A 15,138-nucleotide genomic window follows, 5' to 3' on the forward strand; every position below is an offset into this window, starting at 1 on the left:
TAATTCATTATTGACAGCAAAGTATTTGTAAGCAACGCTGTCAAAAAGGGGCCGTAGCATTGGCGACTCAATCAATCAAACTATGTAAGTACACACAAAGTGTAACAGTAATAAATTACACAAATGCGGAAAATACGTGTAAACAAAAAAGTTTTTTGTTTTTTCAACAAATGGCCAACAGCAAATAACTTTGGAATGTCAAAAAAAAAAAAAAAACTAAAATAAGACCGGACTTTTCTGAGGGTTTTCACATTTGTGCGAATCATTTGCTGAACGCTAATGGACCGCACATAAATCTATAGTAAATGTACATTAAAAATGTATTTATAGAACATTGCTTACCTGTAATAGTTGAGTATTTGCGTAAACACACCCGGATGGCGATCGAAGAAATATTCATTCAACACCGGATCATAGTTGGCCAATGCTTCGGTGAGGCGGGATAAGCGTGTGGCGGGTATTTTTTTCAAAGTTGCTTTGTAAGTTTCATATCTGTAAGTAAGCGACAACAAGAACAACACGCAATATTTCAATATTTAGAAAGTACGAATAAGTAGTTCAAGAAAAGAAATGTCAATGGCACTAAGAAAAATAATAAATAAATACTTACATACTTGTAAATAAGGCAAAGAAGTAAATGTACAGAAGGTATGCTTTTGAATAATTGATATGCCTCGATTTACTTATAATGAAAGCTGGTAAGTTGGACACATATAAATATACATATATATAAGTACGAATATTTTGATGAATTTACATTTGTGTCCACATCAAGCCACACGACCAACCAGCAGCCACAGCTATAGCCACAGCCACAGCCACAGCAGTAGTCAGTCAGTGTGCGTACGTTCTTTGCCTTTGGAAAAAGCCTTGACACATAATTTCATTAGAAGCCAAGTGTTTGAGCGTAGCACACTACTACTTTGACTAACGGCAAGTTGACGCACTCAGCAGCTACATATAACCTTGTGGCGGCATGTGGCACTAATGTATTTGGAGCATGAACATTGATAGACTGCGATGTATACTACCATACATGCCCTGCAGGGAAACCGCGGACTAGTGAATCAAATTTCTAGTTCCGTACAAAATCTTTATCGCCAAAAACGAACCAGTCCGATAATAACTATCAAAATCAGCGAAATGTGGTACTTAAAAAAAAAATGATTGGGTTATTCACACTTGCCGGGCTATCAGGTTATCTGGTTAAAAATTATTATTCTGTAGGGTATGTTATTATTGTAAATTGAATAAAAAATATAACCGCATAACCAGATAACCTGATAACCAGGCAAGCGTGAACAACCCAAATTTAATTTCACTTTTTCATTACAGATCTATATCGAAGGTGACGAATTTAGAACTGGTTCGAAATTATAGAAAAAGGAATGTGGAGAGAACTATATCTTATTTGTCGAATTTAGAACTGGTTCGGAGAATTATAGAAAAAGGGATACAGCGGGAACTTGTTTACTTTACATAGACATCTGTTTGGCGGCTTTTTCGTTCAAATACACTTTTATTCTACACTTCGCAGATGCTTTTTCATAGTTTGATAATACAAAACCAAAAGTTTGTGTTAACATTTTAACATCTTGGCGCCGTCTGGAATCTAACCAATAACAGCGGGCACCTCTGCAACGACAGCTACAGCCAAATGTATGGAAGCGTACATTTCTTACAATCATTCAAACAAATTTAATTTCAAATTGAAAAAAAAAAAAAACATTTCTTTGAAAATAGTTTAAAATCGCACACACGGAAAAACCGAAAATATTGAAAAATCATTATACTTTTTTCTTTCGTCTGTCGATTTTAGAACATGTTCGGAACTACAGAATTTATAACTGGCTCGAAAGCGTGAACTAAATGTACTAGACGCGCACCAGTTCAGAATTGGAGATTTTACCCACAGGGTGGGTACATGGTAGATGAGTGTACGTCTATGCGTATTTAGATAAACACACATCCATATGTACTCATGTATATACATATGTATGTATGTGTGTCAGTATATTTTGGTCACTTTTGGCAGGAAATGCATAAATGCTCTCGTTTGCTCAATGAAATTATTATAATATGCAATTTGAGTTATTTAATTTATATAGATTGTGTGTTGAGTTTGAGGTTCGAAACGTAAAAAACACTAACAACAAAGAGGACAAAAAAATCCTCAGATGAGCTCACGTAATGAATCATCATCCATCAGTTAGCATGTGTAAAGCGGATTTTTGTTCTCATCAAAGCAAATATTTACTTCAACGCCATCTAATATATCAGTCTCAATTCATTCCAATCCGGCTGGCGCGCGCTAAGCACACCATTAGATCTGCAACTATATTACAACTGTCACGTGAAGCAGCGAAACTTCGGTATACGATTTGTTATGGCAAAGGGATTTCATCATCATCCGTATTAAAGCGAGCCTGTTCAAAGTCTCTCTCGCTTAAGACCGTTTCTGAGACTTGAGGCACCGCGACCTAAAGAAGCAGTCTGAGCGGTCTGAGACTGGTCGACTTCGCTCAAATCACTGAATTACTGAAAATCGTTCTTGAAGAAATCAATATAAACGAGCAGTGCGAGATTCTACTACGGACTTGGAGCTACTTTCGGGACTCAAGCCCAGGCTATGGACTTGCAAGTGTGCTCATATCTATGCAATTTCGCAAAGGCAGCACCGGTCACTGTTCTCTTCTTTGCATGGCCGACCTATCATGCACTTATCTCCACAGGAAACCAGTTTTATGCGGCCCTGGCAAAGGTCAGCGTCGCATGCGCCAATAATAGGTCCAGGTGCTCTGCAGAGGCTCATCAAAACGAACGTTTAATTCACGTACATAGGTGAATTTTACTGCAGAAGTCAAATTCATACAAGTTTCTCACATTTTCCATAAAAATAAAAACAAAAAGTAAGTGCGCCTGGTCCACACTGGAGAAGTGAAACTTACGTTACATATCTATTTTGTCTCATAACCAATATATGTACATACATAGATCTAGATCCCTACGTCTACCCCTGTTCGTTCTAATTGCATTTATGTTACTCTGTTTTCCCTTATCTTCGTTTCTATCTTTATACTCTATCGATAACAAAATCGATAGTAACATGCAACAAAATATCTTTAACAAAACCGATAAAAATATCGATAACAAAACGGATGACAAATTCGATAAACATTTCGATAGCAAATCGATAGTATTGGTAGAAAATCGATAAGAATATCGATAACAAAATCGATAAAAACATTGATAACAAAATCGATAAATAATCGACAACAAAATCGAGCACAAAAATCGCTTGAAAAGTCGTTAAAAATGTCGATAACAAAATCGATAACAGTTTCGATAAAAATATCGATAACAAATTCGATAAAAATATCGATAACAAATTCGATAAAAATATCGATAACAAATTCGATAAAAATATCAATAACAAAACAAATAACAATATTGATAAAAAAATCGATAGCAAAATCGTTAAAAATATCGATTACAAAGTCGATAACAAAATTCATAAAAAATATCGATTATTATATCGATAAGTTCCGAAGGTATCGTTAGCGAAATCGGTAGCAATATCGATTTATCTTTGTTTTCATTCTTATGTTTATCATTTTCTTCGTCTACATATTCCCCTTCACCTTTTCCCTTATACACATAAGTAAATTGTTTAAATTTACTTTGATCTTAATTTTTGCCTTTATCTTTAGGCATCTTTGTTTTTCTTTTTATTTTTACCTTTGCCTTTAGCCTTTCCTTTATCTATGTACGTACTCACTTTTACTTTCATTCTTGTATTGGTCTTTTTCTAAGTGTTATTCTTTAACCTTTTATTAACAAGTTTCTGTTAAATTCATACCATGTGCATAAACTCAAGAATCACTTGTTTCAATTTCCGTTAAATTTGCCAATTTAATGCCAACCAACCAACCGCCGCTAAAGAAGCTTCACTTCAAAACGGTTATTTTCGGTGATATAACTTATTTCATTTTTGTTGCATTTGAGAAACCATATCGTTAAACCCAACAACGTGCGGGTGGAACTGTGGACAAAAGTTTAAGCCTATATATGAATTCAATGCATAAGAACCATGCGATCACATGTACCTAAGTATATTTGGGACCATTGGAACACATCCGCATACATAGGCGACTAAGCGTGTTGGGCATCAGTTTCAACAGCTGATGACAAGCCGATTGTGAAATGCGGATGAGAATGGACAAATGCACAAAATCATCTACGCATAAGTATTTGTGTGCACACCTACATACAACCACTACACATAGTCGGCCTTAACGCATGGTCTGGTGCATAAATTACCGACAAACAAAAGCGCTTTTGCACTTGTTTGAATGAGACTAACACAAGGAAGCATTTTCCGAGTGAAATTGCATTAAATGCATGCATACATAAGTGCATTAGTACATATGTATGTATGTACATACATACAAGAAACGTTGTCATGCGGTTGAGCTAAAACGCAAATCGCATTAAAAACAACAAACGCCACCACTGCAGCATAGCTGCCACTAAGAGATGAGAATAAAAGCAGCATCATTCACAAGTAAACATGGAATTTAATTTTGACCTCTGCTTGTCACATGCAATAAGAAAAACAAAAATTGAAATGAAATAAAATGCACGAACTGATGTGATCTGTGGTTAAACTACATGAATATTCGATTTTCCAATGATTTACAATGCATGGATGGCAAAGTCAATAGCGAATGCACATTGAATGGTGCACAGTGGTTCGAAATTTTGTGTTCACAATTTACTGGAGCCTTCATTTTTCACTCAATTACGATTTTCTATTTTTTAATGAAAGCTAATAAAATTTGCAGGTGATCAGTTGAGCCCGACTTTTCAATATTTTTATTGTTTTGTATTCAACTTTTTAGTGCAAAGTGCAGAAAAAGATGAAAAAGAAATCTTCCAGTTAATAAATCTAACATAATCAAGTCATAAACGAGTTGAAAACAATTGTAGGGTTCACTCAAAAAGAAAAATATTAAAAAAAAAAAAAAAAAAAAAAAAAAAAAATTCGCCAAAATTATTATTTTTTTTTTATTAAAAATTTTGGGTATGCAGTTTCATATATCATTCAATTTTAGTATGATAAAGTGCAAGTTGCACCAGGCCAAGCACTCGCGTTGATTTTTAATAATATAACAAACGCCTTTGTTTCACATTTAGAATGCAGACCTGCATATGAATATAAAAATTGCAAATGAATTATACTATTTTACTATTTACACAAATTTCTATTATAACATATTTAAATATTTTATAATAGAATATTAAATACATATCGTCGCTCCCAACGAAGAGTAGCACATCTCAAATTACCGTGGAAGACTAGCACGTTTCACTATTCGCGTCGAAGACTAGCACATTTCATTATTCGCGTCGAAAAGTAGCACATTTCAGATTCTCGCGTGGAAGACTAGCACATTTCACTAATCGCGTGGAAGACTAGCACATTTCAGATTTTTGCGTGGAAGACTAGCACATTTCGTTATTTGCGTGGAAGACTAGCACATTTCAGATTTTTGCGTGGAAGAGTAGCACATTTCGTTATTTGCGTGGAAGACTAGCACATTTCAGATTTTTGCGTGGAAGACTAGCAATTTCGTTATTTGCGTGGAAGACTAGCACATTTCAGATTTTTGCGTGGAAGAGTAGTACATTTCGTTATTTGCGTGGAAGACTAGCACATTTCAGATTTTTGCGTGGAAGACTAGCACATTTCAGATTTTCGCTTGGAAGAGTAGCATATTTCAGATTGTTAAGCCGCGAAAACTGCACGTCTCCGGTTTAAAGTAAATCATAAAAGCATAATATATATTAAAAATTCAAACGTTTATTCTATATTTCTTTAATTGTATTATGAAAATCATGAAATTCAGACGGTATATACCGTTTACTAATCATTTGTTGAATATCATCCACTTTTCTTTTTTTTAAAGGTATTTTTCCCTTGTAAGCTTTAGGCAATTCACAGTGTTTCATGGTTGACCATTGAACATTTTTTTTCATTAGGTTCAACTTCTCCTCGCTTTGCATAAAGTCGTATTTTACTGCCATGTCTACTTGATTTTTGCTATTTTTTATTGTAATTTTCCGTACATGTGATATCTTAATTTTTTGCCAGTGAAAATATTTGGACAGTTCTTCGAAGGAAAATATTTCATTTGCGTTTGCGTTGTTGAAAATTTGTTGAGTTTTTTTAGTATTCTCCTGGGCTTTAAACTTGGGCCAATATGGATTTTTTGAAGAGAATTGACTTTATTTTAATTGAAGGTTTTTTAAGTAAATAAATAAACATAACATAAATAATATCACTTTGAAACGGGGTGCTCTTGATATGATACTGTATGTATATGTTTTTTCGTATTTATTTATAAATAAAGATTCCCTGAGAAAGACGCGAATGTCGAAAGGTGTAGGAGGAAAAATAAACGTTTATTTTACTTGTTATAACCGGCCAAAAGGCTCCATATACAACACTAAACTTTCAGCATGACCGAAGAAAAATAATTATAGTATAAACATACATATTTATGTAACTTTTTTTTTTTAACGGCTGCTACAACCTTATATGAACTGCCTTGCGTATCCCTCTTCCACACAAAAATCTGAAATGTGCTAGTCTTCCAGGCAAATAACGAAATGTGCTACTCTTCCACGCAAAAATCTGAAATGTGCTAGTCTTCCACGCAAATAACGAAATGTGCTACTCTTCCACGCAAAAATCTGAAATGTGCTAGTCTTCCACGCAAAAATCTGAAATGTGCTACTTTTCGACGCGAATAATGAAATGTGCTAGTCTTCCACGCTAATAGTGAAATGTGCTAGTCTTCCACGCGAATAGTGAAATGTGCTACTCTTCGTAGGGACCGACGATATGTTATAATAGAAATTTTTGTGTAAGTAGTAAAATAGTATAATTCATTTGCCACTTATAAATTCATATGCACGTCATACATGTATGTTCCTTATGTAATTTTTGTCAAACGTTAATGCATATTTGTAATTTTTGTACTTATTGTTGATGCAGTGAAAATAAACAACCAGCCCCCGAGGATGCTAATGAGTTTAGCGAAACGTTGGGCAACAATAGTGGAATAACTTTGTTTTATTTGCACTAAAGGATGCAAGATCGGACAAGCCTATTAAAATATTAACATTTAAAAAACATAAATGCAACCCAAAAATAGATATTTATTAGGTTCCATATAAATACAAAATTAATCAAATTGAGAACAAAAGTATGGCTCCAGAGTGAATTGTGAACACTAAATGTCAATTTTGAACCACAGTGCGGTCGCGCGCCTTGGATATTTGGGTTCGACATGGCGTATACGTAACCGTAAATAATGGCACTCATTTAATATTTAGCACAGCACTATCTATGCTAATATTTAATGCAAAATAATTGCAAGCCCTCCACACCTACACACACACCTGCTAACAAAAGAATAGATAGATAAATAAATAGCACACCTGTCAGCTGTCTGCCATCAACGCTCATTCACAGATTTAATTAATCAACAACGCCAGCCAGCCAGCCAGCCAGCCAGCTGCGCAGCTGTGAGTGAAAAAAGTAGCTGTAGCTATAGATTATTCATAACTTTAAGCGCTATATACATATATATTTATTCAAAATAGTGTCTGTATATTTAAAGTAGTGTGTGTTCTATTTCCATAAGTGCTAAAAGTATATTTGCGTATATATGTATATACATAGATATGTAGCTAAGGAGAAACAAAAGCCAAACACCCCTGAAAAGCATTGCACTCACTCATTTTTATTTTTGTTTTTATGTATGGAGGGTATCTGTCTAGATAGTTTAACCGGCATTTTTCAAGCATAATTCAGTGCACATAATCGAGGTTGGAGATTCGTGTGTTAAGACGAAACCTAGCGATGCACTCGTGTGCATTGAGCTGTATGCACATTTTGTTTAGAGCCGCATTAGCAAAAACAACAACAATAGCCACCTGCGCTGCGCTGCGCTGAATTGAGCGGCACACTAAAACGGCACATCAACATCACTCACTCAGGCACACAAGCATGTAAGCGTCTGCTGAACTGTGAAGGTGTGCCGGCGGCACGTGCTTCAAGCTAAGCCTCACACATTGCGCAGCTGCATCGCACAGCAATGTGATTATTCACGATTTTCTTTTATGCTCTTTCTCACACTTTTACTTACTCAAATTTAAATAGACATTTTTTAACCAGCAAGCCATTTTTCGTATCTCAATTTGCAAAAAACGTAAGAAATCAGAAATCATCAAGGCGGTTGCTTTTCTTTTTTAATTTCTGATTTTCACAATATCAGGCTGTAGTAAGGTTTTTAAAGTCCAAACTGGATTTTTAACCCTACTTTACTCTAAATCCTTGATATATTTTAGAAAAGATGACAAAAAGTCCGCAAAAAAATGGAAGGCTTCCGATAAAAGCTCCTGAAAAATTCTAAAAGTTACCGAAAAATAAAGAAAATGCACCAACAAATCTTGAAGTCACGAAATAACTAAATATTACAGAAATGTTTTCAAAAAAAATCTCAAAGTCTACAAAACGAAAATTTCTAAGGCTATTACTCAATGATTGTTTAAAGTTCAAAAAAAAAAAAAATACGGAACGGTTCCGAAAAATGGCTCAATTCCTGAGAAAATCCTGAAAAACACGAAAAATTCCCAAATTATCTGGAAAATTTGTTTAAAAAATTTCCACAGCTGCCGACGAATATGGTATGAAGAATTTTGGATACCGAAAATATTTCGTTGAAGTGTTAAAGGGCCTGAAAAGATTTAAAAAAAAATCCCAAAAGTTGCAGAAATAATACGAAAAACCACAAGCAAGTCTTGACATCTCGAAAAAATATAATATTAAAAAAATTTCGCAAAAAAAAAAATCTTCAAATTTCCAAATACAAATCCCTCCGGAAATCTCGAAACACAATAACTTCTGAAATTATCCCAAAATATTTGAAAAAACTTCAACAGTTTCCGAAGGATCCTTAGTATGAAGAATTTTGAGGACAAAAAAACACCTGAATGAAATAACTTCTTCTTCTATGTTTTACATCGTTCTAATAGTTTACCTAAAACCAAGAGCCACCTGAGAGGCGATAGCGCTTAAAGCGCTCAAAGTTTTCCAATTTTATATGGGGAAAAACAACTTTTCGTAAAAATTTTATGTATATAATTCTTGAAAATTATTTTTTTTGATCGGTAAACTTTGTTTCTCTTGATAAGATTCCCGATAATAATACTCAATTATTTATTTAACCATTTTGTCATAGTACCTATATTTTATAGTACCGTTAAAAAATAAAATAAAAACAATAAATAAAAAAAATTTTAGTATTAGAAAATGGTTAAATAAAAAGATGTGTATAATTATTGGAAGTCTCCTGTTTATACCATTTCTATGAAAAGCTCTTTTTTTCCCATATAAAATACATGGAAAACTTGAGCGCTTTGAACGACCTCTAAATATTTTTATCCGACTTCACAAAAAGGAGAAAGGTTATTTATTAATTCGTCGGAATATATATATAAGTTTTTTAATGTATGTTACCGCATAACTTTGGACCACGTTAACCGATTTCTAAAATTCTTTTGTTACCCCACAGGTGGTCCCATATTAATTTGGTTTAAATCCGATCAGTGGATCATGAAAATTTACGATAATCTTAAATTTTTATATGAGAATTGCGGTTGGTTTTGTTTTTTGCTTAAAAATTACTTGTTTGATTTCACAATAATAAAATAGGTGTATATGTTTTCGATATAGAACAATCCTAGGGGGTGAGAGCAATAAAATTCCGACTTCACTTATTTTGGACCACCCTAATATGACTGCGCCATATCCGAATATAAAATATCTCTGACCTGCTTTCAGCGATTTACTATAGTGATGAAAGGGTTAATTCGAAAAATAGTTAGTTTTTAGTACATACAAAAATTTACAAAGCTCACAATTCTTTGAATCAAAATCAACGTCCTTCAAACTAATACCAATTACATATGTCTATTTTCACAGTAGTTTTTGTGATGTTTTCCGAATTTAAAGTTCTGAATTAAAAAATTGAATGAAAAGTTTCTTTCACATTCTCGAATTTTTACCGACAACTTTTGAATAGAGTGGATAGCGTTGCTGGTGATGAATATTATTTATTGCATTGCAGTACTTTGTATTCAGAGAGTCATATCGTTATTGTATGAATGTTAACAATGTGCATATGTATGTATGTATGTATGTATGTATTTAGATATGTACATATTTGTATTTACATCAAAAAGTTATAAGAGCGCACTTGAAATCATTTCAAAAGTGCTTACACTTAAAAGTCCACATTGGTACTGCAACTGACAGCTGATTGCATATTGTTGTTGTTGTTTATGATTTTATATTTTTGTACTCATATATGCAGTTTTTGTTTTTAAAGCTTTTTTATTCTTTTTGCTTTTATTTTTTACGTGTTTTTTTTTTTTTGCACAAATCATGTGTTTGCATGCAGAATTACTTAGAAATGAGAATGTTTGCGTTCTGTTGCTGCTTGTCTCATGCATTACAAAGCGATTTGAATACATTGCAGTAGTTGTTTGCGAAAAATTTTTGTGTAAAAATGTATTTACGTTGTAGATGACATTGGCTTGTGGAATTCCATGCGCAAGTAGCACAAGTGCAGAGGTCACATTCCTTTACTGGTACTTTTTTTGCATATTGCTTTTCTATTTACTTTTCTACATAAGTATAATCGTTTATAGTTTTTACATGTTAAAATAAATACGTATAGTCGATTCCTGAATAAAAGTTTGTCGTATGTTACCTTGGGCTGTTTTTTATTTTTTCTGGGATGACGCCCGTGAAGAGGGAACTCTCATGAGTAATACTATACCGGCATAGTAGTATGCATGACTTACAGTCTCACAGCAGAGGCGCACTCAGGAATATATTTTAGGGAGGGTTTATATTTCTGAAGATACATATATCACCGGAAAATATTGAAAATTCGCTTCAGATAATACGCTCTTTCAAATACATTTATGCAAGTTTTATGTACAGTATTTAATAAATAAAAAAACGTTTTAAAATTCATAAACTTTTAAACACTTTTAACCGACTTCAAAAAAAAAAAGTGGGGGGTTATCAATTCGCCGGAATACATAACTTTGGACCACGTGAACCGATTTCAATGATTCTTTTTTTATTGGAAAGATAGTACCTCAAGGGTCGTCCCGTAATTTGGTTTATAGATCCGAAGATGGGATCATGAAGAAATTAACGGTACCCCTAAATTTGTATATGAGAATTGAAGTCGGTTGTGTTCTTTCCATAAAAACTACTTGTTTAATAAAAAGTTCTGTAAACTCAAGATGCGCTCAATTTTCAAAAGTACCTAATAAAAAATTTTAAAAAAGAGTCAGTAAAAATACATTTATTTATTCCATGAAATTTTTACACTTTTATGTTGATTTTTTTCGATTTCTGGTTTCTGGTTTACGATAGAGATGGTGATTTTTCACGATTGCCAAATCTTTTTAATATTTCGAATACCGAAAAAATTAACTGAACTCTCAAGAAAAACGAAAAATTCATATAAAACGACGGACGAGAAATGGAAAAGAAATTTTCTTCTACCAAAATTTCTTAAATCAGTTTGCAGCTCTCAAGAAAAAAATGTTCGCAAATTTATTTTCTCACGAAAATTTACAGCAAAAGCAAAGCGCTTTTTTCAAGCAACAGAAATTATAATAAATATATCTTATGATTTCCTTGAGAGCTGTATTCTTAGCTTTAAGATACAGTTTGTATTTGAGGTTATTAGCTTTAGGGGGAGTTTGAACCCAAAAATCAACCCCTTGTGTGTGCTAATGTCTCACAGATACATTTACATACTAAAACTTTACCATTAACCACCCTCCCCGCAGCACTGCCATTTAAACTCTTACCTCTCGGGGCTGTGGGGAGCAAATGTGTTAAGTAGTAGTTCGAGTCTCCAGCCAGTTTTAAATGCATGGAATGAGCTTACCTACCCTTTTCCGTTTCATCCCAATGCTTTTGCCAGATCTCTGTAGAGCGGCATCTATCCGGCTCTGCGTTCTTACTCTGCGTACTCCAGGTGGGCCTTAAAGTTTAAACGGCCATCAATCATTACGCACAAATATTTACATCATGTACATGCTTCGCTACTATTACAACATCGATATCGTCTACGAATCCTATTATTTTTGCCCGAGGAGGCATATCGATGCTTGGAACGTCGTCATACATTAAAATCCTCAAAAGAGGCCCGAGAAATGATCCTTAGGGTACCCCCGCGGAGACACCGTATGCCTATATGCCTCTATCGCTCCATTACTTCAGTTTCCGTTCAGTGAGATAGCAACTTATGGTTCTGATAATGTAATTCGCGGCCAACATTTTGATAAGGGTTTCCATTGAAATTTGGCACATTAAGAATATTTTTGAAGAAAGCCGGTGTCAAACGATAGGGGTTTCAAAACGAGTTATTTCGGGAATATATTTAAGGGGGTTGCCACATATTAAAAATTTTAAACAGATTAGTTAATAAGTTATATAAAATATCACAAAAATATGTATCTCGAACGAAATCAGTGCTCGAACGATTTTTTTGAGAAAATATTTTTTAAGAAGGTTGCCACCTTTTCTTCGAAATTTAAAATCAATTAAATTAACAGAGTAAACAAAATACCTTAATAGACAAGACCTTGTTAGACGAGAACAGTTTAAAAAAGCCTTATTTCACAAAAAAAAATTAAGATATTTGCCAACTGTTTGGTAATTAAAAATCAATTTAATTAAGAAATTCAACGAAATATTTGAATATGGGTATCAACCGAGAAAGGTTTTGAGAAAGGTGTATATATTTTGAAATTGAAATTCTAGTTTAAACCATAAGTTCAACGAAATTTTACAATATGGATGCCAAACGTATGAAATTTAAAAAATGTTTAGTACGAAAACATTTAAAAAAAAAACTGCCACCTCTTTGCAAATTTAAATTAAATTTTATTAATCAATAAAATAAAGTTTTACAATGTGGGCGTGATTTATTTTGAAAATATTTTGAAAATGTAACCACCTGTATAAAAGCCAAATCCCATTTTTCGATAAGTTAAATAAAACATTACAAAATAGATATTAACTTTGTTTCGAAAGTAAGTTAAAAGAGCGTTGCCACCTGTTTAAATGTAAACTTAAATTAAATCAAAAAGTTAAATGAAACAGTACAAAATGATGTCAAGTCAAACAAAATGTGTTTGAGAAGGATGTATTTCAAACATATTTTTTAATGGGTTATCAGCTGTTTAAATACCTAATAAAAAAATTATGGTAACAAGTTAAAAAAAATTTTTAATTTTTTTTTTTAATATTTTGAAGAGGATTGCCACCTGTTTTAACATAAAATTCAATTAATGAAATATTTCCTTTCCTCAATTTAAATCTTTCAGAACAAATGCTTAAGTCAAATGAAATATAGCCATGAGATATTCAGACACATTTTTTTAAATGAACTGCCACCTATAAAAACCATTTAAAAAATTTACATAGTACAAAGACTCTATTCGAAATGTAAATTTGGTTAAAATTCAAGATATTGGCCATGTTCTGGAAATTCAATAAAAATTGTATTTTTCGGTGACATAATTTTTTTATTATTTTTTTTTTTTTTTGTTACATTTGAACCGAATCTAACGCGAGTGCAGCTGCCGTAAAAGGTAAATTTTAAATATTTTCTAGCAAAACTAAATGCACAAAAATGGCATCAAAAAAGTTTTAAAAGTATACCAGTTGCCAATTTAAAATAAACTTTCAAACAAAAGCTCTAATTAAGCTCGTTTCAAAAATTCATTTCCAACAAAAGCGAACATTTTCTATTAGTAGAGAGAATACCACTCATTATAAAACAATTGCAACATTTTGGCCATTCTGCAAAAGTTCACTAATTTAGTCGCATTTTGCACTTCCGAAGTCACTTTTCCCTGACCGCTTAACCATTTTCACGAATAATTTTTCGTTTTCACTCCTTACATTTTGCTGCAATACGAATAGATGCAATTCTCACTAATTACCAGCAACCGCTAATCTCCATTCATTCGGCTTGGTTTCTTAGAATTCATCCGCAATTGAGCTCGCAACTAAGCGGCTACACGTTTTTTTTTTTCGTTTCGATAGAAAGTTCCTTGCTTGTTAGCACTTTGTTGCCAGTCTTTTTTTTCATTTCTTTTTTAATTTTTGTTTTCCCTTTGTTTGTGCGCGCATTGTACTTTCCACAACTCATTTAATCTGCCACGATGTTCGCATTTCGCGCGCCCCTAAAAGCAACACCATCATTAATTGTAATTAAGGTAGCCGCACAACACACACCGCCTGACCGTATGACTGTATGATTGACTACATTCTTTTAACTACCAGCATCGCCAATCTAACACCAGCTACTAACAGCTTGTAAAACTGTTGCAAGGCCCTTTTTGTGACGTCTGCTGCTGTGGCGAAACTGTTGCACTGCGAGTAAGTAGCGTCTCATTTTCGTTCGATGGCAGTATTTAGCCGTTTTAGTTAATTTGCTAGCTCATTTTGAGATGGTTAAAATGGTTGCAAGGAGCGCGCCTTGTTAGTTACGGGTTATGGTGGCGAAGGTCCAAAGTTCATGCGCTCACTTACACTCTTGGCACGGAATGCATGCATGCCATCGAACTTTTTCCTCTTACCGCTTTACTTGCTCATGTTAGCGACTTAGTGTGGGGTGTGGGGTGCGGCCGCCAGGGCTAACAGCTCACACTCCACATATGTATGTACATAAATATGTAGTATGTATGTACGAGTATGTGTGTTCCTCCAGACCAAGCTGTCAATAATACTCGAAAATTGCTATCGCGTTTGTGGAGAAAAGTAGCTGCTGTTGCTGATTGCTCTGCGTGTGTGCATTTCTATTGCGTGGAGGTTGTTGTTTCGTGAAATAAAATTGGTATTGTGCTGGTGCTCGTTAAATACTTAAAGTTCAATCTGCTACGGAAAGTAATGTGTGTGGCCAAGTGGTAAAGGGGATACAACAATAAAACAAAAAAGTTTACTTCATTCGAGTAATTCACAAACTT

General features: G+C 33.7%; 1 protein-coding gene across 1 annotated transcript in view; it reads right to left on the minus strand.

Annotated features, from left to right (window-relative positions):
- Positions 1-338: 338 nt before the first annotated feature.
- The window catches only part of LOC118735680 (potassium voltage-gated channel protein Shaw-like), a 40,924-nt gene continuing 26,124 nt past the window's right edge, over positions 339-15,138 (minus strand). Inside the window, exon 2 of the mRNA XM_036465593.1 lies at positions 339-492. Coding sequence (XP_036321486.1) covers positions 339-492 — 154 coding nt within the window. The remainder of the gene's footprint in view (positions 493-15,138) is intronic.

The sequence above is a fragment of the Rhagoletis pomonella genome, unplaced genomic scaffold, assembly GCF_013731165.1.
Source record: "Rhagoletis pomonella isolate Grant_MI unplaced genomic scaffold, Rhpom_1.0 Rhpom_scaffold_00003, whole genome shotgun sequence".
Lineage (NCBI taxonomy): Eukaryota > Metazoa > Arthropoda > Insecta > Diptera > Tephritidae > Rhagoletis > Rhagoletis pomonella.